Here is a 23,352-nt window from a genome sequence, read left to right as displayed (position 1 = left end):
AACCAGAACGAGGAAGAAAATCCAGTGTTTCTGGGTCACGAGTGAAGACTGGAAGGATCACCAGTCCTGTAGTTGTTTTTTTTTTTGTTTTTTTTTTTACTCTTTGGGGGCCTACTATCCAGCTCTCAAATAAATACATGGAAACATATTCTAACTTATGATTCCCAGCTTTAGCTTGGCCTGTTTCAAGCCAACTTTTCTAACTTTAATTATTCTGTTTAACTCCACTTTGCCTCTGTGCTTTTTATCTTTCTTCATTTTACATATCTTTTTCCCCTTCTTACTCCATGACTGTTTATGTGACTGTGTGGCTGGCCCCTGGTGTCCCCTTTCCTCCTTTTTTTGCTCCTTGCCTTCTTCCTTAGTTTTCCCTCTTATTTAGTCTGTCTGCCAGCCAGCCCCTCCTAGTTCTCTCTCCTGCCCAGCTATTGGCCGTTCTGCTCTTTATTAGACCAATCAGGTGTTATAGACAGGCAAAGTAATACAGCTTCACAGAGTTAAACAAATGCAACATAAAAGAATGCAGCACATCTTTGCCTCATTAAACAAATGGTCCACAGCCTAAACGAATGTAACACATCTTCAACTAATATTCTACAACAAATGTCCCACCTCCAATACGTCTATATATTCATAGTTGGACTGCAGGTCAACACCAGAGCCCTTTCCTGATTTTGGGGGTGGGGATGAGTAACTCATTTATTTGAGTCAGAGGAGCCAGTCCATGTAAACGTGATAGCAGGCGTAGACAGTGGGTTTAGGAGTGACTATAAACTGATGTAGGACTTGGAGGATGGTTCCATCCATGAAGTGCTTTCTGAGCAAGCACAAGAGGACCTGAGTTCAGATCTCGTCCCCACTTAAAAAATCCACGCTTAGAAGCATGTGTCTGAAATCCCATCTCTGATAAAGCAGAGACAAAAGGATCCCTGGAGCTGGCTTGACAGCCATCTAGTTGATCATGTAGAACTCCAGGTTCAGTGAGAAGCTCTGTCTCAAACACTCAAGTAGGGAGTGATTGAGGAAAGTACCCAATGTCCGCCTCTAGCCTCCACACACATGTACACATGTGAACATGCACCCACACACACACACACACACACACACAGAGACAGATGTTCAACAACAGTAGTCCCCTATTCCTTCCTCATAGCGGACATGATCCAAACCCCCAGTGGGTACCTTAATTTCCTACCTGCACCAAGTACAAACTGTGTATGCTCTGTTTTTGCTATGCTAACATAACTGTGGTAAAGTTCAGTTTATTCTGTACTAAATGTTACATGAATGGACTCACACACTTTACTTCTCACACGTAGCTCCATCTGCCACCTGACTTTTGTCTCACATTTCTGAATGTTGCTCTGCGGAACTTTACAGCCTCTGCAGACGGTTTCTCTTTTCCTCTCAATATTAAGTAAGAACTTTCAACTCTTCATTAAAAGTCATTTTTATAGATTTTATTTGACATATGTAAATTGTCAACATCACTACTTTTTCATGTTTCCTTGAACATACGCACAGTTGGACTGCAGATAGCTGCTCTGTGTCTCACAGGAGGGTAGCTTATCCTGCATGGACACACCAGTCAAAGGAATACTTCCCTAGGCGGTTAGGATGGAGGGAGAAGCTTTGCGAAGGGTGAGGAAAGCTATGAAAAGTCCTGCCACAATAGCTATTGCTCCTCACCTTGCTTCCTGGGCTAGTTATTCTGACTCTTCCTCAGTCTATTTTAATTTTAGATTTTTTTTAAAGATGCTTAAAGTTTTGTGTTGTTGTTTTGTTTTTTTTTTTTCAGTTATGGAAGAAAATTATATTGCTTTGAAATTAATTGAGATAGAGCAAAATAATGATTAATCAGTTAAGAATACTTTCACTAAGAAGATAATCCAACTTGTACAAACTAGGTGACCCCCAGCAGTCATGTTAAAGCATCAGAAATTTACTTGGTTTAACTAATATTAAATATTCTTTAACTAACGAAGGGCAATTTTCTCTATTCAACTTAATTAACATATAGTCGGGCCTGGGTGCTCCTGTTAACAGTCTCTGAAGAGGAGAGCTGAGCTGTGGAGGGCTCCTCTCTGCCAGAAGGAAGAGGTGCCTTCATGCTGTGGTCAGAAAACTGTTGTGGTTATAAACATAATTCCCCAACAGGGGCACTTTCCTGTGTATTTGACATTGTGTCTTTGACTTTCCGTGTTGGTTTGTTCAGGTCTTAGCCCTGACACTAGGATATAGAACCAACAATTAGAGTTTCTAAAGTCAACTCCCCCGTGCCTTCCTTTCTCCCTGTTCTAGTTTGCTTCTCTTTGGCTGTGATGAAACACTCTGACCAAAGGCAACTTAGGGTAGAGAAAGGTTTATTTCACATTATACCTCTGAGTCACAGTTCAGCATTGAAGGAAGTGAAGACAGGAACCGAAGCAGAAACCCAGAAAGGATGTCATTTACCTGCTCAGACTCTGCTTATGCTCAGTTGCTTTCTTTATACAGCCCAAATGTGCCAGCCTAGAGGTGGCATTGTCTAGAGGTGGCATTGCCTAGAGGTGGCATTGCCAAGAGGTGGCATTGCCTAGAAGTGGCACTGCCTAGAGGTGGCATTGTCTAGAGGTGGCATTGCCGAGAGGTGGCATTGTCTAGAGGTGGCATTGCCGAGAGGTGGCATTGCCCACAGTGAATTGGGCTCTTCCATGTCAATCAACAGTCAAGACAACCCCTCACAGACATGGCTGCAGCAATCCATCCATTGAGACTTCCCTCCTCAGATGACTCTAGGTTGTTTCAAGTTCACAACTGAAACTAACCAAGACATTCTCCTTAAGTATGTGTCAGAATAGTCAGGTGTTCTTGTCTTTAGGTAGACCGCGTGTTGGTAGGAACTTGATGAGGGGATGTGTCCCGAGGTCTCACGACAGGAAGCTCAACTCTCCCAAGTCCAGTCATTCTCCCCTGCTTTGCCCACTATTGTTCTGTCCCTTTGTTGACAGCTTTCGCTGGAGCTGGGTGGCTATCATGTGTACCACCTGTGGTTTATTACACTTGAGGGAGAGCTGCTTGCTTTCCTCCTTATCCTAGTTCACCGCTGACTTCATAGCAGCATCCTCCACATGCCACAGACTTATCCACAGTGTTGTGTTGAGAGAGCTGGAGTCAGTTCTTACTGATGTCTGTTTGACTTGACTTATTCATGACAGGAGATGAGCTTTTCACCTCCAAATTGGTCTTTGCCCTATGGATATATGCCCAGAAGTCATTGAAAGTTAGTGTTTTTCTATTCTTTATAAAATCTGAATGAGAAGTTTGCTTATACTTCATACATAGTTGTTTCAAAGGCTGGATATCAGCAACACAGAATACTGGGCTCCATCTGAGGAAGGCGACCCATGGAAGAGCGGTTGAGTGGTGCTACTGGCTTGTCCAGCTGCCTGTAGCCCTCTCAGTGGGTCATTTCTGACTGAGGATGTGAGGTGACTCTAAATAATTTTCCTGACAGAAACCACATCACCTCATGAGAAAACAACAAAGCAAACCAACTATGAAAGCTTGCTTGCCACACTCTCAGCATCACTGTCAGGGGAACACATTGGTGTAAGATGAAGTTGAGGTCGGATGGGTCTCAGAAGACAGGTTCTGATGGCCTGTCTCTTCCCAGCTGCAACACAGGGGAAACATGTTTATGTCAACAAAGCCATGTTTAAAATAAATAAACAAACAAAAAAGCCACAAGTCTACCAAGTAGAGGGCATGAAGGCACGTAGGTATAATATTGGCTTATGTAGTGAATCACCAGATCTCAAACAACTAATAATTCATGTGGTTTCATTCCATTGAACACTCTTTGCTAAATCTTCATAGAAGCCTGTCAAGCTTAATATCATTGTCTGTGGTGTTTTCCAGTAGAGTATATTTGGGTGGGTCAAGAGAAGTCCAGCTAGTTAGTTAGTTAAAAGGCAAACCAGATTCAGAGTGAATCTCTCTCATTTTGGTGCCTCTAGTCTTTCACTCAGCCTTGAGCAGTTTCAAAGTTGAATGATAGAAATAAAATTAGAGCTTTGGGGGCAGGGGGACAGGCAATCCTCCTATAGTGCTGAGCCTCCCACACTAAGAATTCTCTGCCCTGGCACACGGAGCTGTTATGTGGGACTTCCCACCTTCCTGACAGTTAACTTCGAAAGGGGACTATAAAGTCATCGGTGGCATCATTATTAAAGTGAAGGAAGAATTTCTAAAGAAAATACAGTGTCTTCATTCTAAAAGGCCAAATGTGTGCATAATTTAAGGATTAACCACTTGGTATTGGATAATCAATTTGGGGACTCTCCTCTGGGCAAGACAATTTCTCCCACTCCTAGCATTCACCAATTGCCTGTAATTATTTGTTTAGGGTTGCAATCTCATTAACTTTCCCCTTTAGGTGAGCAGGTCAATTGGTGGTACCCTTGTTCAGGCCTTGCTTAGGCAGCCATGTTGATGAGACTTTGTGGGCATAGCATCTCTGGCACTTCTAGAAGATGAAATCTTACAGCATACTTCCTATTCCTCTGGCTCTTAAAATCTTCCTAGTCCCTTTTCTGATATGCTCCCCACTCCTTGGGTACAGGTGGTATGTTTAGATGCGCACACACACACATGCATATGCCTGCAAGCATACACAAATAGGTATATATGTAACAAAGAAATAGCGGCCATGAATTTTAGAGAGCACAACGGGCTGGTACATGGCAAGGGATGTGGGAAGAAAAGGAATAGGGGAAATTATGTATTTATATTTAAATTTAAATTTTTTAAGATATAAAATAGTTGAATGGCAAGAGGGTCAGTGAGAAGATGTTCAATATTATTAGCTATCAAAGAAATGCAAGCATGATGCCCAGCAGAAATGACTACTTACCTACCAGAATTGCTGGGATGAAATGCCCACAGGTCCAGGTGTTGGTGGAGACCTGACACAACTGAGCTTCAGCAAGAGGATCAGTTACTGGAACCATTTGCACAGGCCTGTCCAGTATTGTTGTTTTTTTTAATAAAGCGGAACACACAGCATATCACGTGATCCAGCATTTCCACTCCCAACAGTATGACCAACAAAACAGTGCAAGAATTTGTCCATCAATGGACCTAGAATAAAATATTCACACCAGCTTAGTTCCCAAAATATCCAAACTGAGAAGTAAGAAAGAGCTCAGTGACTGCCACAGGGAAAAAAAATAAGCAAACAAGTTGTAAAATATTCACATTAACAAAATACTGTACAATAGTGGGGATGTGCAGACTGTCACTACATCAGCTATGGATGGATCCTCCAGGCATGGTGCTCAGCAAATGTAGAATCAAAAACCAGAAACACAACCTCTATGGTGCTATCTGCATTTTTTTTATTAAAAATTTCCACCTCCTTCCCTCCTCCCTCCCTTTTTCCTCCCCCTCCCTCTCCAGTCCAAAGAGCAGTCAGGGTTCCCTGCCCTGTGGGAAGTCCAAGATCCTCCCCACTTCATCCAGGTCTAGGAAGGTGAGTACCCAAACAGACTAGGCTCCCACAAAGCCAGTACATGCAGTAGAATCAAAACCCAGTGCCATTGTCCTTGGCTTCTCAGTCTGCCCTCATTGTTCGCCATGTTCAGAGAGTCTGGTTTGATCACATGCTCCATCAGTCCCAGTCCAGCTGGCCTTGGTGAGCTCCCATTTGATCAGCCCACCGTCTCAGTGGGTGGGCACACCCCTCATGATCCTGATTTCCTTGCTCATGTTCTCCCTCCTTCTGCTCCTCATTTGGACCTTGGGAGCTCAGTTCAGTGCTCCAATATGGGTCTCTATCTCTATCCATCACCAGATGAAGGTTCTATGGTGATATGCAGAATATTCATCAGTGTGGCTATAGGATAGGGCCAGTTCAGGCGCCCTCTCCTCAGCTGCCCAAGGAACAAGCTGGGGACATCTCCTTGGACACCTGGGAACCCCTCTAGAGTCAAGTCTCTTGCCAACCCTAAGATGGCTCCCTTAATTAAGATATATACTTCCTTGCTCCCATGTCCACCCTTCCTCCATCCCAACCCTCCCATTTCCCCAAGCTCTCCCCATCCTCCCCTTCTCACTTCTCTCTCCCCATCTCCCCTTACCCCCACCCCACCCCCATCCCCAAGCTCCCAATTTTAGCCTGGCGATCTTGTCTACTTCCAATATCCAGGAGGATGACTATATGTTTTTCTTTGGGTTCACCTTATTTAGCTTCTCTAGGATCACGAATTATAGGATCAATGTCCTTTATTTATGGCTAGAATCCACTTATGAGTAAGTACATACCATATTCATCTTTTTGGGTCTGGGTTACCTCACTCAGGATAGTGTTTTCTATTTACATCCATTTGCATGCAAAATTCAAGATGTCATTGTTTTTTTACCACTGAATAGTACTCTAATGCATATATATTCCACACTTTCTTTATCCATTCTTCCATTGAGGGGCATCTAGGTTGTTTCCAGGTTCTGGCTATTACAAATAATGATGCTATGAACATAGTTGAACAAATGCTTTTGTAGTATGATAGGGCATCTCTTGGGTATATTCCCAAGAGTGGTATTGCTGGATCCTGGGGTAGGTTGATCCTGAATTTCCTGAGAAACACAACCTCTATGGTGCCATCTGCATTCTTTCATAAACGGAAAGAAATCCTGCCTAGTGTTATAGACGTATAGTTCCATCTGTTCAGAGGGATGAAGCAGGAAGATTACAAGTTCAAGACTAGGCTCCAAAACTTAATGAGTTCCTGTCACAAAATTTTCAAGGTGAAAACAGGACCAAGGATACAGCTCAGTGGCAGAGCCTTGTCTAGTTGCACAAGATTCAGACAGAACCAAAATTTGCTATTAGAAGTCAGTGGGGCTACTGTTAGCCCACTAGAGTGGGGAGAAGGAACTGGAAGGAGAACACTTCCTGGGGCAGCCATGTTCATTTCTTGACTCAGCTGCTAGGTGCCGGGTGCCCAGAGTTTGAGCATTAGTCAAGTTTTTCTCTTATACGTTAGTTTTTGGTATTTCTAGCATGTTTTATTGTGTTTTTAAAGTCCTAAATATACAGAAGCTAGTTTCTAATGTTTTTTAGCTTCAGCTGTGGCAATATAAATTTAAATCACCTTAGTGATTTGCATAGGTATAAATTGGAGTTTTGTGGCCTATTGTGCCCTACTGTGTAAAAGAAATATTTATTTATTTTTCTTAATAATACTTCATTAACTTCAATTTGTCCAGTAAAGGTAAGTAATAACAAAACAGTGAATTTTACCCACAACATCAATTATTGCAGCTCAGCATCCATTCTGCAGATGCAAGCCTGGGTAGTCAGGGTATCACCAGACTATGCAGTCCTTTCTAGCCCAGGCATGTAATAAAACCTACCTTCTTATTATAATCTGTGTGCCTTCAAGAGGAAGAGCATTAAGGAAGAGGACTGTGGGCTTTTAAGACAGAACTAGAGAACTACTTCCAAATCTTTATTTTTTTAGGAAATGTGGTAATGGATTTAATGAGAAGCCCTTTTTTTCCCCAGGTAATCTTCACCTGCACTAGCCTAAAAGAAAGCAATGTAGATTTTTTTTTAGAGGACCTTAGTAATATTTTTAGAATATATTTAGAAATATTTTTACAAAATGACCAGGGAGTTTGTAGGTGGAGTTTTCAAATTCTCATTTCCATAGAAAACTAATAATTGCCTGGACAACTGTACAAGTTCAATGCTTAGGTTAATTAGCAAGATCATGCATCAAGATAAGATAAAAAATGGTGAATGGCCCCTGATGATAATTCCCACACACAGGATATAAGTCAGGAGAATCACCTGTGCTCAGGACCAGCCTAGGCTATATATATTTAATTCTAAGCCAGCTTGGGCTGCAGAGTGTAACCACAGAAGTAACAGTAACTCAGTGGTGGACAGGATCTTGGTGAGGTAGCTCTTGCCTGATGTACAGGCACTGGTTCTGGTCTCATCATAGGTCTTGTTTGTTTATTTTACAGAAGATACTGTATGGTGCAGAATCTGATCTTTAAAGTCTGTACAAATTCACTCTCCTGTTTCCTCATTTGACACTGAGAAATCTGATCCACCGTTACCTGACCTCTTCAGTGCTGCTGGCAACTGGAGCCAGAACCTACCACCTTAACCTTCATAATAGGGACACTAGAAAAAAGTTTAATTAATAATAGACAAAAGATAATCGAATGACTTAATGTAGCTCTTTAAATCTGTATTTCAGCTTGCCACTCTTGAATTCCCCCCAAAGAAGCTGTTCGGAAACAAAGACGAGCGAGTGGTTGCTGAGCGGCGGACGCACTTAGAGGTAAGGGAACAAGCCTTTCGCCTCTCTGTGTAGAACGCCCATCATCTGATTGATTGGAATCTTTGTCTTTATTGGAGACTGTGAAGAGCTGCTTCATTAACACAGGAGGTGGCAACAGCAAGCAGCAGGGTGATGGTAGCACTTGATTTTATACCAGGTCCTTAGCCCCTCTGGCATGGCTAGTGTTTTTCTGATTTGGAAGAAGACACCCCTGCTCTGAGGGTTAGGAAGCAGGATGTGAGTGAGCACTACATATTCCCCATAGCCAGATGGCCTGTGATACAGGATGAGAGCACAGAGCTCCCTGAAGAAAACTTGGAATTAATTAACCGAACTTACAGTATGTCGTCATTGTTGCTTTTTCAAGAACCTTGAGAGGGAGAAGATTCAGACCTATTTTAGTCCCAGTTCAGCATCTTTGGATTTATTTTAACTTAATCTGCCAAGCTAGCTCCACGTAGAACCCAGTTTAACACAACCTGTTTTTGTGACTGCCTTGCTGCCAGTACCCGTAGCCGACTGCTGTCACTAGTTTGTGGTTTGAGAAGTAGACAGTTGCTTCTTCGGTTAGAATCAGAAATTCAGGGGAGCCCTCCAAGCCCTCTTTCTCTTGTCTTTGTCAGGAATAGTTATAAGTCTTATTGGAAATGAAATTCTATCAGAACAGGCCTTTTTAAAGTGTAAAATGCAATGTAAAACTTAGGTTAAAAACTTTGATCTTACTCCACTGGACTGCCAAGTTGAACATGGCTGCCTATGGGCTTCACTTAGTGCAAGGAACTGTCTAGAAGCTATTCTATCTAGAAGGGTTCTGGGACAGCAAAGGGGAGACTTGGAAAAACTGAAGCAATAAGAGGTGTCCTAGTGTTTTCAGACCTGTCTAAGAGAGAGCAAGTTTCAGTGAAGAGCCGGGCTTCCGGACTCTGCAGTCACATTGACACTACAGAGCTGAAGAGGTCCTGAGGCCAAGAAGACTGGGCTCTAGAAGGTCTGTGATTGGCTCTAAAACCTTTCCTATGATGGATGGTTCTCAAGTTGAGTGGAAGAATCGGCCTTCAGGTACAAGCTTATTTTGGCAAGTCTGTCTGATCAAGCTCTCTCAGAGCTTCACAGTACCGTGGGAGTGCTTCTAAGTTTTGAAAACAAACAGAACTCTTAACACTTAAAGTAGTGATGGTTTTATTTCTCTGCACTTCACCTGCCTTGACTATGTAGCCTCATCTTTAATGAAAATGTAGAGAATAGCAAGCCACCAACCTGTTTTAAAAATTGATTGTTCCCTGTTGTTGGCTGTTGTCATCCCTAGCTTTCCAGAGTTCCAATTACATTCCCATGAGACCAACTCAGCCACAGCAGACTGCTGATTGCTGATCACAAATTTCAATAGGGAAAAAAAAGAGCCTTTGGCTTTCCATTCCAAATGCAGAATAGCCTTTCATGCATGGTGTTTCAGTTAGAGCCCACATTCTTCCATCAGTGCCTCCTATTCAGGGGTGCACAACCTTTTGACATTCTAGCATGAGGTAGCAACTGAGTTACAAACAGAAAACTAAAGGGAAAAAAAACTTCAAAGTTTTGAGGAAGCTTGCAATTTTGGGTATTTGTGGCTATTGTCAGCCGCATGCAGCTGCATGCAGCCCATAGACTTCTGGTTGGACAATAGTAGACCTGTGTCATCACTAAGCCCCTATGAAATCGTCCACTGTTGAGTTTTATATGCCTGTCTCACCCTGTGGCAGCCTAAAAAGATAGATCATTTTGGTTCTCAATTTCAGTCCATGGTTATGGTCACTTGACTCCCTTTGGGGCTTGGCATGGCAGAGCATCATGATGGGAACGCAAGGGAGAGAAAGCTGCTTGACCCACAGTGGCCAGGAAGCAGAGAAAGAGACAGGACAGGAAGTGGTCAAGATTCCAACATCCTGTTCAGTATTATGTCCTCAGTGACCCAACTTTCTCCCACTAGGCTGTGCTTCTCACAGATTCCTCTACCTATCAGGAACATCAAACTATAGACCAAATCTTTAACACATAAGCCTTTGGGACACTCACCCCAACCACAGCACTATATGTGTGCAATTATCCCTGTGGTTGCCTGTGACTGCTCAGTTCTGGTGCTTTTACAGGATGTGTTTCTTACCTTGCGGAAATAGGCACTTGTGCTTGAAGATAAATGTGTTTCACCTAACACTGAGTGTTAAATCTTATAGAGTTATCTTCTCAAGAAGCAAGTATAATTCACCTTCAGTTTAATGGAAAATTAATCTGGGATTCTTGCATTAATTTCCTGTGGCTATTGAGACTTTTTTTTGATCTTCTAGCATGAGAAGCCACTATGTGAGTTAGTATATTTTTATGTGAAAACTAACAGTTACTATCTGTTAACTGCTTACGATTTAACTCAACAAACATTTGTTTAATTTCTCTCCCATGCTGGAGCCAATGCTAAATGCTATGTAGCACACAAAGATTAATGACAGATTTCTTCCCTCTAAGAACATATGCTTAAGTTTCTCTTTCAAAAATTATCTGGAGATGTCATAAATACATAAACACATAAAGAAAAATGAATTCCAGTGAGATGTGTACTAGCTAATACCTCTGATGTTTGCTTTAAAGGAATGAAAATTGTTAAAATACAGAAATGCAATTTTATAAAAACAATCGCCGTGATAGAGCTGTATAAAACACTGGTTGTTGACGAGTTTTTTTGTGTGTAGCACTTTTCCAAGTTATAAAAATTAATCTGTTAAAATGATTATTTCCTAATTGCTGGGTAGGGGTGAAAAGTTGTGCGATGGGAAGAGATGTTTCTGGAGTGAATGTCTTGCCTTGGAAAAAAGGTTAGTCGTGTGCTTCAGTGTGGTGCTGGTGGGAGCCCAGGCTTGTAGCATATGACATTCTGTGTCATAAAACACAGGGGAGGAATGAGATGAGTGGAAGGAATATAACCTCCCTTTAGCTCCCTCACTGATAAATTTGTAAGGACTCCACCCAAACGGCTTCGTGGCCATTGCTTGTTCATAATTAGATCCCGTTTCACATACTCTGTTCTGCAGATGAGTCCCATATCACAATCACATGCTTCCTGGCCCTTTGGTTCACGAAGAAACAGAATCTTAAAGTATTTGTGCCTTGGGTGAATCATCCTATTGCTTCTTTCCTGACCCAGGTGGAACCAGCTTGGTGCATGTAAAGGTAGACTTCTGCTCACTGTGCTGCAGGTGTGCAGATGTGTGCGTGCTGCCCAGGCTCTGGACATTCCTTCTCCAACCCTGCAAACAGCAGGGAGCTAAGGGGACAGAGAAGGCAGTGTAGGTAAAGAGGAAAGAGTTCCCTGTGTCCAACTGATGAAGGCAGGAAGGAAGGAGAGAGGGAGAGAGGGAGGGAGGGAGGGAGGAAGGAAGGAAGGAAGGAAGGAAGGAAGGAAGGAAGGAAGGAAGGAAGGAAGGAAGGAAGGAAGGAAGGAAGAAAGAAAGAAAGGAAGGCAGGCAGGCAGGCAGAGGAATGTCTGGAGGGAGGATGTAGAACGGATCATGGTTTTGAAGCTAGCCATGTGTCTAGCAGGCTGAACCACAACAAACTGCCATTGTTGCACTGAGGACTGATAGGCGATTGACTGCTGACCTCCACAGATGCCTGCTTTCTCACACGTGGTATCTACTGAGTGCTAAACACATGTGGAAAACAATTGTTTTAAGCCATTTAATTCTCACGGGGAGCTTAGGGAGGGAGTTCTTTCCTTATTCACAGACGAGGAACTGTGTCCTGGGATGGTGAAGTTCCCACAGCTAGTGAGGAAGTGGCGACCTCAGCTTACTCTTAACATGGCTTCCAGAGCAAGCCCTTTCCTTGATCTCTCCACTCTTTGTTTTTCCTATAAGTTCAGGCTTATTACAAAGTTAACCAAGCACTGCTGCCATTTTTTTCTCTGAAATGTCATTCCATTCATCAAAATTAGGATGACACTCCTCTGTGCCATAGTGTTCTAAAGCTGAAGAAGTTCATTATCATTCCTGCTGTATGACAAATCTAGAACCTCCTGAGAGACCCTTTAAGCGTGCCTTTAATTACATTATTTGAGGTAGAAAGACCTGCCCACTGTGGGTCACACCCTTCGCCAGTTGGCATCCTGCATTGTCTGAATGGAGGAAACCAGCAGCATGCATCTGATCTTCTCTGCTTCCTTATTGTGAATGTGATGTGACCACCTGCTTCAAACCCTGCCATCTTGACTTCTTTGCCATGGAATGTGAGCCATAATAAACCTGTTCTTCCCTGGGTTTCTTTTGTCAGGGGTTTTTATCTCAGCAATAGAAAAGAAACTAAGTCAATGACTATGGCAATAAGTTGGCCTTTGGTTATGATCTCACATACACTTTTGTTGAAGGGAAGGTATGTATTGAGATTGCTGACTTGCTCTGTGGCAAATAAGGTTTCCAAATCTTAATTGCTTACAGTTTTATTAATTTTTAAAGGTGTGGAATAGCACATTATTCCTATGTAGACTTATTTTTAATTGTTTTGCATTTTCATTCACTTTATTTTAGCTGCTCCTTCCCTCACTCCCCTTATCATCTCCCTGTCCTATCCCCATAGGAACCCCCTCCTACTACTCCCTTACCACCTCGCTGTTCCTACCACTGAACCCCCTCCTATCACCCCTTACCACCTCGCTGTTCCTACCACTGAACCCCCTCCTATCACCCCTTACCACCTCTCTGTTCCTACCAGTGAAGCCCCTCCTACCACCCCATTACCACCTCGCTGTTCCTACCACTGAACCCCCTCCTATCACCCCTTACCACCTCGCTGTTCCTACCACTGAACCCCCTCCTATCACCCCTTACCACCTCTCTGTTCCTACCAGTGAAGCCCCTCCTACCACCCCATTACCACCTTCATGTTCCTGTCCCCACTTTCCTCACGGTAGACTCTTGAGATCCATGTAGACAGCACAGTCACAGCTGATTAAATTCTCTGTCTTCCCTGATCCTTCACATGTTCTCACCTCTGCTGAATTTCCTTTTCAAATTATCTTCTAAATTAATTAATCGGATTTTTTGTTTTATTTTTGTTAATCGATGAGAGGTACATTTTAGGTTACTAATTTCAGAGAGCATTATTTCCTACTTGAAAACATTTCTGCTAATCATCCTAATAGTCTATCACTTCAGGGAGTAACTGTGATAAAAGAAAATATCCAAAATTCTCTAAAACTATAAGGCCTTTAAGAGCAATAGAACCACCTTTAGAAGTAAGAACCTGAGAAATTTCCAGAATACTTTCTTTGAAATACAGGGGCAGACATTTGCAACGTCTTAGTTAACGCACTAACAAGGTAGGCCAGGAGCAGCTAAGAGCATGGGCCTGAAGTGCAGCATCCAGTCCTCCTCTGTCCTGCATCTGCTCCTTGTGGTGGCTAATCACTACTTCGGTTCCCTTGTTTGCAAAGTGATGTCAGTACGATCTTCCTGCAGTTACACTGCAGAGAAAAGGAGAGCATGTGCAGAACACCCAAACGTGCTTATTAGTGTAATAGTTGTGAATATTTTGGTGGTGCACTTCAGTGGTGGGGATAATGATGATGAGGGTGGTGGTAGTGATGGTGATGACAATAATGACAATGATGAGGTTGATGGTGGTGGTGATCATGCTGGTGGTCATGATGACAATGATGATGAGGGTGGTGATGGTGAGACAGTGTGGAAATTATATCGATGATGATGGTGGTGGTGATGGTAATGACAATGATGACGATGATGAGGGTGATGGTGGTAGTGATGATGATGGTGGTGATGGTGATGACGATGATGGTGGTAGTGATGGTGGTGGTGGTGAGACGGTGTGGAGATGATGATGATGGTGGTGGTGATGATAATGACAATGATGACGATGATGAGGGTGATGGTGGTAGTGATGATGATGGTGGTGATGGTGATGACGATGATGGTGGTAGTGATGGTGGTGGTGGTGAGACGGTGTGGAGATGATGATGATGGTGGTGGTGATGACAATGATGATGATGAGGGTGGTGGTGATGATGATGATGAGATGAGACAACAGTGATGATAGTGGCAGTGGTGGGCATTGAAATTATATGGCTATTCTTGCTTATGATGATAACTTAGAGGCACTAGAACTATCTTGGTGTGATAAAGCCCTTCTTTAGTCTACTAATTTACAGTCTGAGAAGTGACTGAAGTTTTAGGTCATGATGGAACCATTGTAAGAATGACCTCTGGGCAGAATCATTGTAGAAACAGCACCATTGCTCACAGCCACATGCCTTCTTTTATAGTTTGTTGGTTCTCTTTCCACATCTCCCATGCCATTGACTACAGCCTGCCCACTGTGGAGTCACCTGATGACCTGATGAGTACACTGAGCCTGTTCATGTAGAGAAAATATCCAAGACTCTGTGGTTTCCAGTCAGACCCCCCAGGAATATATCCACTTTTTAAACAAGGTTTCAAGACTTATTGACTCTAACCAGCAAGGGAATATATATACCATGGGGAACCATGAGGGTACCTCAGAAAAAAAGTGGTATGAAATCACCTTAGGATTTGTATTATTTAAGAGAATATGCATGAGCATTTGCTCTGGACTAGTTATTAAAGTCTGGCCTGTGATTAGGTATACTTATAATTATTTCCTAGAAATCCAAAGCAGTGTGATTTCAAGTTTGATTGAATTTAAAAGGTAGCAGTCGCATTGTCTCGGTAAGGGAACATTTATTTTGTCTGTGTTCAGACGTAATTACAGAATATTCTCTGCATTTTGTTTACTGTTTTTCTTGTCCTTATATAGTCACAGGTAGCCTTATCTGATATTAGAATTCTCTGAACTTGCCTACATTCTGCAGGAGATCATTAAGGCTTGGCTGTGAACAGCAGGCCAGATCCAGGGGATCTTAAATTTTTCTCTCACTATACAGGATGCCCAGGAACTATAGGTATAGGTCTTTTGGTGGGGAAGGGGGGTGTCAAGACAGGATTTCTCTGAGTAACAGCCTTAGCTCTCCTGGAACTAGCTCTTGTAGACCAGACTGGCCTTAAGCTCACAGAGATCTGCATGCCTCTGCCTCCTGATTGCTGGAATTAAAGGTGTGCGCCACCACTGCCCAGCGGTATAGGCCTTTCTAATTGGAGCAGTAAACTGAATGAAGAATTATTTTCCAAACACCTTTTCTGCTGAACATACATTCTAGTAATGGCTTTCAGTTTTAATACATCCCACTGCCCTAAGTTCCGTTCTAAACTATGATCCCTACACTACATGCCTAGTTTTTTCTGCCAATAGTGTCTCCTACTTCAGTTTATTTTCATCTCAAACACTGATGTTGAAACAGAAAAACAGATGCTCCGTTTATATATTATATAGTCTGAGTTCTCTCAATTTCAGAACAAATTTCAAGAAGGGAAAAGAAGCTCAGATTTTCTGTTTCCTCAGACATTTAGCTATCAGAAAGCTCTTAAGAATCTACGCTTAATTTAACATTCTTTTCATCTATTTTTTGCTGATCTTACACAATGTCTAATGATAGAACTATTATAAAACATAGCCAGACTAAAGAGATACCTCCTACAAGGAGCCATTTCCCCCTCATCAGGGTTTTGTGTTTTTTCTTCTGGTTATCTGCTCACTGGTGTTAGCAGGGCTATTTTCTGTTATTAGGCCATTAGCACCACTATCTGCAGCAAAGAATATTGAATAGGGTTAAGTGGCTGTTGGCATGTGAGAGGACTCTGAACAGGGCTTAGAGGCAATCAGATACTGGTTCAGGGAGACAAAGGGGTGTACTTGCCATGATCTTGGGGCAAACCCATGTCAAGAAATCCCTTTCTGTAATAAAAACACCATCAGTTTGAGTTGAAACTCTTTGACCTTCACTGTTGTTCAATAGAGGGAAAAAAAACCCCACTTTGGTTTCCATGAGTAGTCAGAGTAAAGCAAACTTAAAACAAACACTTCCAAGGAGAGCCCTCACAGAGAAGCCTGATATGGTGGTGCCCAGCCATCCTCTCTCCTGTGCCAAGTGGCATTCTGTCCCGGGTGAGGGTGACAAGTGGAGGGCTTGGACACCCTGCTTGAGTGTGAGAAATTGTTCTCCACCCTTCACCTCACAGTATAAACCACTCAACTAGCCATGAGGATATCAGCTCTTTGTTGTAAGGAGGAGTGAGCGGGCTGCGTCCTGCTGCCCAGCTAGCCTAACTCCCCCAAAATAACCACACGGAAATTGTATTAATTAAATTACTGCCTGGCCCATTAGTTCTAGCCTCTTATTGGCTAACTCTTACATCTTGATTCAACCCATTTCTACCAATCTGTGTTACGCCACGAGGTCGTGGCTTACGTCTGACTCTGGCAACTCCATGGTGGCTCTCCCTGTCTGCCTTCCTCCTCCCAGCATGCAGTTCTGTCTTCCCGCTTATGTAAGTACTACCCTATCAAAAGGCCAAGGCAGTTTTCTTTATTCAGCCACTAAAAGCAACACACAAACAGAATAACCTCCTACACCAGCTCTTAGCTCTGATGTTTTTGTTTTTAACATCTGCAAAATGTATGTTATTCTTGGGGGCCAGTACAGCCTGGGCCTAGGTCTCAAAAGCCCAACTCTAGGTATTTATCAGTTCTTCCTTCCCTTGGATTCTGTTCTATCTTTGCATGAGGTCTTTACAATTTAAGATCAAACTCACAATTTTCTGTCCCTATGTACATTCAAAAGCAAGTATCCGAGTGACCCTTGGGCAGTGAGATATAGCATTCTTCTTAGACTCAGGGGCTTGTATTTTATGAGCTAAGGGTATAATAGAAACCCACTCATGCCTTGCCCAAATCCAGGCTTGCCAGGCTAGAAATGCCCCTGTCCCCAGCTGCTAAGGCTAGTGACTGATGAAACACATAGAATGTAATAAAATAAGTCTCTAGAAACAAAGAATCCAGATCCCAAAGTCCTTGGCACTGGCCACCATTATGACTATTTGGCTGGAGATGCCACGGCTGGCCTGGCTGGTACTGACTGTAACAGTGGCAATGTGGAGTTCAGGGACTTCCCTTTATCCTCTCAGTGCTTTTCAAACCATTTTGATGAGGTGCTTACTCTTGGCATATGGCCACCTCTACCCAAGTTATTATTTCCTGGAGTTTCAGCGAAGCTTGGCATTTTTATTACTGTGCATGTGTGTGTGTGTGTGTTCGCATGCATGTGCCACAGTGCACATGTGGTGGTCAGAAGACAGCTAATGGATTCAGGCACTCAAACTCCAGCTGACAGGCTTGATGTTGAGTACCTGTATTCACTGAGCCAGCCCACAGGCTGGCAGGGACTTCAATTCTTTAAAGTGCTTGCTTATTTTTTTGAAAAGTGAGTGAACTTGCTGTGAATCAGAAAGTCTGCATCAGAGAGCACAGCACTGGTCCAGCAAGATGGCTCATCTGGTAAAGGCACCAGCAGCCAAGCCTGATGACCTGAGTTCCTAACACTAGATGCAAAGTAGAGGGACAGAACTGAAAAGCTGCTCTCTGGCATCCACGTGTAGTGCACATGTGCCTATAATCATACATGCGCACACAACAACACAGCAAACAAAACATTAAAAGAAATTCTGATGCTATAAGACAAAGTAGTAGCACCAGAAAAGAAATGTCAAATGAAACCTTGTGCTCTGCATCCACTGTCCTCTTCCTTTTCCCTGTGTGACATGTCAGGCCTACAAGGAACTTCACTCAGCAGTTTGCTTAGTAAATGTGTAATCTTCACCAACTGACTTCAAATGTCAGCTATGTGAATCTCACACCCTTAGTGTTTCCTGTGAGTGTAGCTTCCCAGGAGAGGTCTGTCTGCCAGTCTCCCCTCTCCATCTCCTGTTCATTCTTGATTGGTTTTCCTGCTTCCTGTACTTCATGTCTGTCTTTATGATGGAACAAACCCTCCATAGCTTCTTCAGAAAGTGAGTTTGAGGCCAACATTGTCTATAGAGCGAGTGCAGGACAGTCTCAAAAAAATCAAACCAAACCAAACAAACAGAAAGAATGTACAAAAGGCAAATTGCTTGCCACGTGTTTGCATGTGTCTCCATCTACTGAGACACTCCCTGGATTTGGAATGGTCATTAGGAAGTTGTTTTGCAAATTTCCAAGGAATGACTCCATCATTTTCTACCTTCATTTCTGCTACTAACAAGTTCATACCATTTGGAGTGTTGTTCTTTATGTATGGCAGATTCCGCCCCCCCCTCTTTCTAGAAGCTTAGGGGATAGCCTTGTAGGGCTCTGTGTCCTAAGTGGTGAGGATTTTGTTTTGGTCAGCAGTTCATCCATTCCACTGGACTCTGGGCTTTGCCCATCTCTCTCGTTGCCTTTACTTCTGAGACTTTTTCCTGCTGGTCCCCTGTTATAACTGTCTCTGTGGTTTCTTTCTGTAATATTCTGTTTCGTCAGTGCCGAGCCTCCTGGTCTAGTCTTCACTTCTCCATCGACTCCGTTTACCCCCTCTGTCTCTCTATCACTCTGTCTCTGCTTATTACCTCCACCCCTACCTCAACTGGTCCTTCTCTGTCCATAGTCAAGATATCACACGAAGAGTGCTTTTCTTTCTTCCATTGCATGACTTAGCATGCCACTTGCTGCTACCTTTGCTTTTGCTAGCACTGCTATAAACTCCAAGGCCTAACTTCACGCCTCCTGAAATAGTGGGTTTTGTTTATTTCCACTGATGTCAGCACAGTTTCTCCTCATACATCTCTTTTGTTGCAATGGCTCAGAAAGCACATTTGGGATTTTCATGCATTCATATATTTAAAGAGCTGCAGCCTCTGTACCTTTGCCACCAAGCTCTGTGCTTACTATTTATATCAACTTTCGAGTGCCATCCTTTCTCTTTTATGGAGCTCTGTCCAATTTGCATTAGGCTTTCTTGCAGATGCTACCATTCCTTTAACTCTATTTATTTAGATTTGTTTCCCCAATAACTGGTGCCATCCTTTGAAAAAAGGTGTGTGCCCGGGCCTCTACTGCTAAACCCCATCCTGTCCTTCGCAGCATTTCTACAATGCCTCTTTGGAATTCAGCTGGCTCATCTCCCCTGAGGATCCTTTGTGGCTGTGTGTGTCACTTGGGCTTCATAATGTTAATGAATCAGAGAATTTCCCTCAACCCTTTGAAATAATATTGGGAGAAACAATGGATAAATACATCAGTTTGTTCCAGTTCTACAAACCTCTACCTACTTTTGATCTGTGCAAATCTCCCATCCATTTCCAAATAGATTTATTTCTGTTCCCAGCAGTTCTCTGTAATGCGTTTACATTTACATATTTAATTTTTATTCTAAGTAACCCAAACTTTTTTTAATTAAGACTTTACCTAATCTCTTTTTTAATTGTGATCACCTGTTTCATATTATTTATAAAATTAAGAAACTGATGTTGGAATCAAGAAAGCACTTCCTAATCAATGTTGAACAGGGTAGAAATTGAAAACACCTTCATTTTCTCAATGGCCTTTCTAGGCAGCTAGAAAGCAACCCCTGTGGGCTCCAGGGTTTGTGCTGCAAAACTCATGGCTAAACACTGTGAACAGGAAGATGGCTGCTTCTTTCGGAAATAGCTGCAGAGTCGAGGGCCTGTGCTTCATGCTATCTGTTCCCCTATCCTTATCCATTACTTTAATAGCATTTGTCTTACACTTCACCATACTATATTGATGATGTGCAGCTCCTTTGGAAGAATCTGGGCATTTCAAGTAACAGCTTACATACTGCACACTGACATTTCTTGCTTGAATGGAAGTTTCCTTGGGGCAAAAATTAAAATTACAAAGTAAGCCTAGAGCTGGAGGGATGGCTCAGCAGTTGTTAAGAAGGTGCACCAGAGTTCAGTTCCCAGCATCCACACTGATTTTCTTGCAGCCACTTGTACTACTAGTGCCAGGGGATTTGACACCCTCTTCTGGCCTCTGAGGGCACCCACATAAATGTGTTCATACACACAGAGAACACAGACACACAAATAAAAATAAAATAAATCTTTTTTTAAGTGGGTCTCAACTTAGCCCCAGTGTGCTCAGTCTCTAGTGAAAGGTCCCAGGGCGGCTCCTTCTAGGATCCTCCGGCTGGCGTACTGCTGTGGTTGGGAGCATCATCTGCTCCTTTCCGGTCTCCTCTCTCTTCTGCCTTACACTTTCTCCCACATTCCAGCAGAAGACTGCAGGCTGAAGGCTGGGATGACTGGAATTCGTGTGGCAGTTCAACATAGCCAGCCATGTGTGCTTCCGGAAGGGTATTTGTCAGTTCCCTAAGGCACAGTATCTTCATTGCTCATGTGCTCGTGTCTCAGGCTTTATTTGGTGGCTAGGACAGGTGAGTTCTTGAAGTTTGGCTTTGGAACACAAGTTCAGATTCAGTAAACTTCTTTCGATCAAAAAAGAAATGTGACCAAAAAAAAAAAATGGTCAGGAAAAAGAAACCCCTGCAAACTTATAGGATCTTGACAGGGACCTTGGGGAAGAAAGCCTGTGTGTCTCAGTGTTTGTCCTCTTGTTAGGGCTGTCAGCTAGCCAAAGTATCAGTCACTAGGTCTCCAGTGTCTTTTGTGAGCATACTATATATACACGTGTGTGTACAGACATGCATATGGCACATATAGTATCAATAAATAACTGTATAAAACAATTTTTATCAATAGTTTTCTGTATGAAATATATACCTAATTCCATCCTTTTCAATTAGAGATGTTGTGTTTGAGACTATTTGATCTGGCCTTCTCTCCGCCTCTGTCTAGCCTTACAGTCATGCCTCAGTCATTGTACCAGTGCAGAGGACCATTGGTGCAGATAATCCAAATCCCTGGTTAATCCTCTCAGTTGAGTTGGGTCATGGGCCTACCTCGGAAGGCCATGGGGCCCCTTGCACCTGGGGTTTAGATATGGTGTCCCTCAGGAACAGAGGGCTATGGTGGATGCTGAGAGATAAAGCCCAAGGCAGGAAGGTAATCTGCAAGGCAAATAGTCCCACAGGGATTGTTAGGAGCCACTTGTTCAGGAAACAAAGCAAGGGGCAGTGGGTCTTCCTTCCCTGAGTCTGAGAAGCTTACCCTCTTGCTCTGAGTTCAGGAACTTGGTGTTGTTCAGATGGCCACAGGCAGCTGGATTTTAGCCAAAGGGAGGTCCACATACAAACTATTATAGACTGATGTTAGAGGAAAGGCATGTTTTATTCACCCAACCACAGTGGGAGGAGAGGGCAAGATAAAGTGTTCCTCTTTAAGAGCTGCCTCTATCCTGAGTCCCACCACAAGGGAGGCTTTGGGCTTCTAGCAAGTCATGTATGGTGGCTTCTTGATCCTCTAGTTGTCTAGTAACTGATTTTTTTGAATTGGTGCATAAGTGCATCCTAGCCCAGAGGTTCCATGCAGCAAGGTCATAACAATTCTGTCAGTCCTCATGCTAATTTGGAGCAGCCATTTTCTCTCAAATCGTCAAGAATCTCTGTGAGTTTCTATAGTGCTGGAAAGAGCCCTAAGCATGGAAACAAAAAATAATAACAGTTGCTTTTCCTCCAAACGCATTTGTCAGGATACCAGGATTTGAAATGTGCCTGAAATAAGCTTTCACGTGGTGTGGGTTGGTTTTCAGCTCATATTTAATTGTCACTCCCCACTTTGAAACGTTTCCTCTTTCTGGCTTGAGAGCAGTTGTTGAATGAAGATCTGCCCATGCCTGATGACAGGCAGTATGGCAAATGCGTTCCCATGTAGGCTGTCTCTGCTTTGCTTTATAAGAAAAAGCACTTACTTTCCCCCCATGTTTTAAGATCATCTGTCTCAAACACTAATAGAGGAGAAAATTAGCAAATTTGTCTACCAGCTCCCTGAGGACAGTGAGTATAGATAATATCGACTGTTTCCTATGGAAATACTGTGAATTGGAGTCTGCCCCAAACAGTTTACATACAGGAGCTCATAGACTCTTCTCTTTCTAAGAAGGTGCTATAATCAGATGAGAAAACTGGGGTATGGAGCAGTGAGGCACCCTCCAGCACTACCCTATCCACAGACCGAGAAAGTTCCCCTGCTCCTATGTGGTGGTTGTAAAGGCCTGGGTACCTGAGGACATGCCCACCGGGTTGGAAGAGAGTCCGTACACACCAGCATGTGCCTCCATGGCTTTCTGCTTTTTCCCTGGTGCTGCTGAAGCTGCTTGGATGTGTCTGTTTTGAGCCACTCGACCTCACCTAAAGCCAAAGGGAAAGACCACCAGGGGGTTCTGGGAGTCTCTCACAGCCGCCCTCCTCCCAAACCTTGATCCCCCTGTTCTTTGCCCTCTAGCCACTGTGTGAAGTAGATGATGGAGCCCATCAGAACGTGATAGTGTGTCCAAATAAGGTATCAAGCTTTCTTCTCTCTGACTGGCATTAGGTGATATGCCTTCCTCTTCCTCTCCACGAGCAGAAAGTACAGATGGTTTTGACTTGCGCTCCAAGGAAAGACTCAGCAGCTTCTCTGTCCAGGTGGATCCTGGGTTCGGATCCTCCTGTAGAGCTTGTTCACTCTGGAGGTTTCACCAGAGCTGGCTCCTCTCAGGTAGGGTCATCATGATCACTGGAGCTGTTTAATACCCCGAGCAGGACTGTGTCAACCTGTAAAAACTGAATATCACATGGACTTTAAACACACATCCCTTATAAAATTTTTAAAGCTTGCTAGATTTTATTAGAATGTGTGAACCAGACTGAGTATATTAAATTTATGAATCCAATTGATGCAGTACCATAATAATTCAATACAATATGCTTATGTCATTAAACTCATAAAACAGATTCCCTGAATAGCCTTTATGAATAGTTCTGATGCTGTAATCACAGACTAACATTTTCACCCTGATGAATTTTAACTGGGAGCTCTCAGACTTCTGTGTAACATCAAGAAATGAATCCCAGGTTTCAAACTTATTTCAAGCATTTACCTCCCAACCTAGGGTAGTGAAGGTAGCTGGTAGAAGAAGCTGCTAC

General features: G+C 43.0%; 1 protein-coding gene across 2 annotated transcripts in view; it reads left to right on the top strand.

The window, feature by feature from the left end:
* Window positions 1-23,352, top strand: part of Kif16b (kinesin family member 16B) — a 258,436-nt gene that overhangs the window by 221,332 nt on the left and 13,752 nt on the right. For both annotated transcript variants that reach the window (XM_075962336.1, XM_075962337.1), the window contains one exon: window positions 8,253-8,336. In XM_075962336.1, coding sequence (XP_075818451.1) covers window positions 8,253-8,336 — 84 coding nt within the window. The remainder of the gene's footprint in view (window positions 1-8,252; window positions 8,337-23,352) is intronic.

The sequence above is a fragment of the Microtus pennsylvanicus genome, chromosome 2, assembly GCF_037038515.1.
Source record: "Microtus pennsylvanicus isolate mMicPen1 chromosome 2, mMicPen1.hap1, whole genome shotgun sequence".
NCBI lineage: Eukaryota > Metazoa > Chordata > Mammalia > Rodentia > Cricetidae > Microtus > Microtus pennsylvanicus.
The sequence above is the reverse complement of the archived record's forward strand: the minus strand, read 5'-3'. Positions and strand labels throughout refer to the sequence as shown.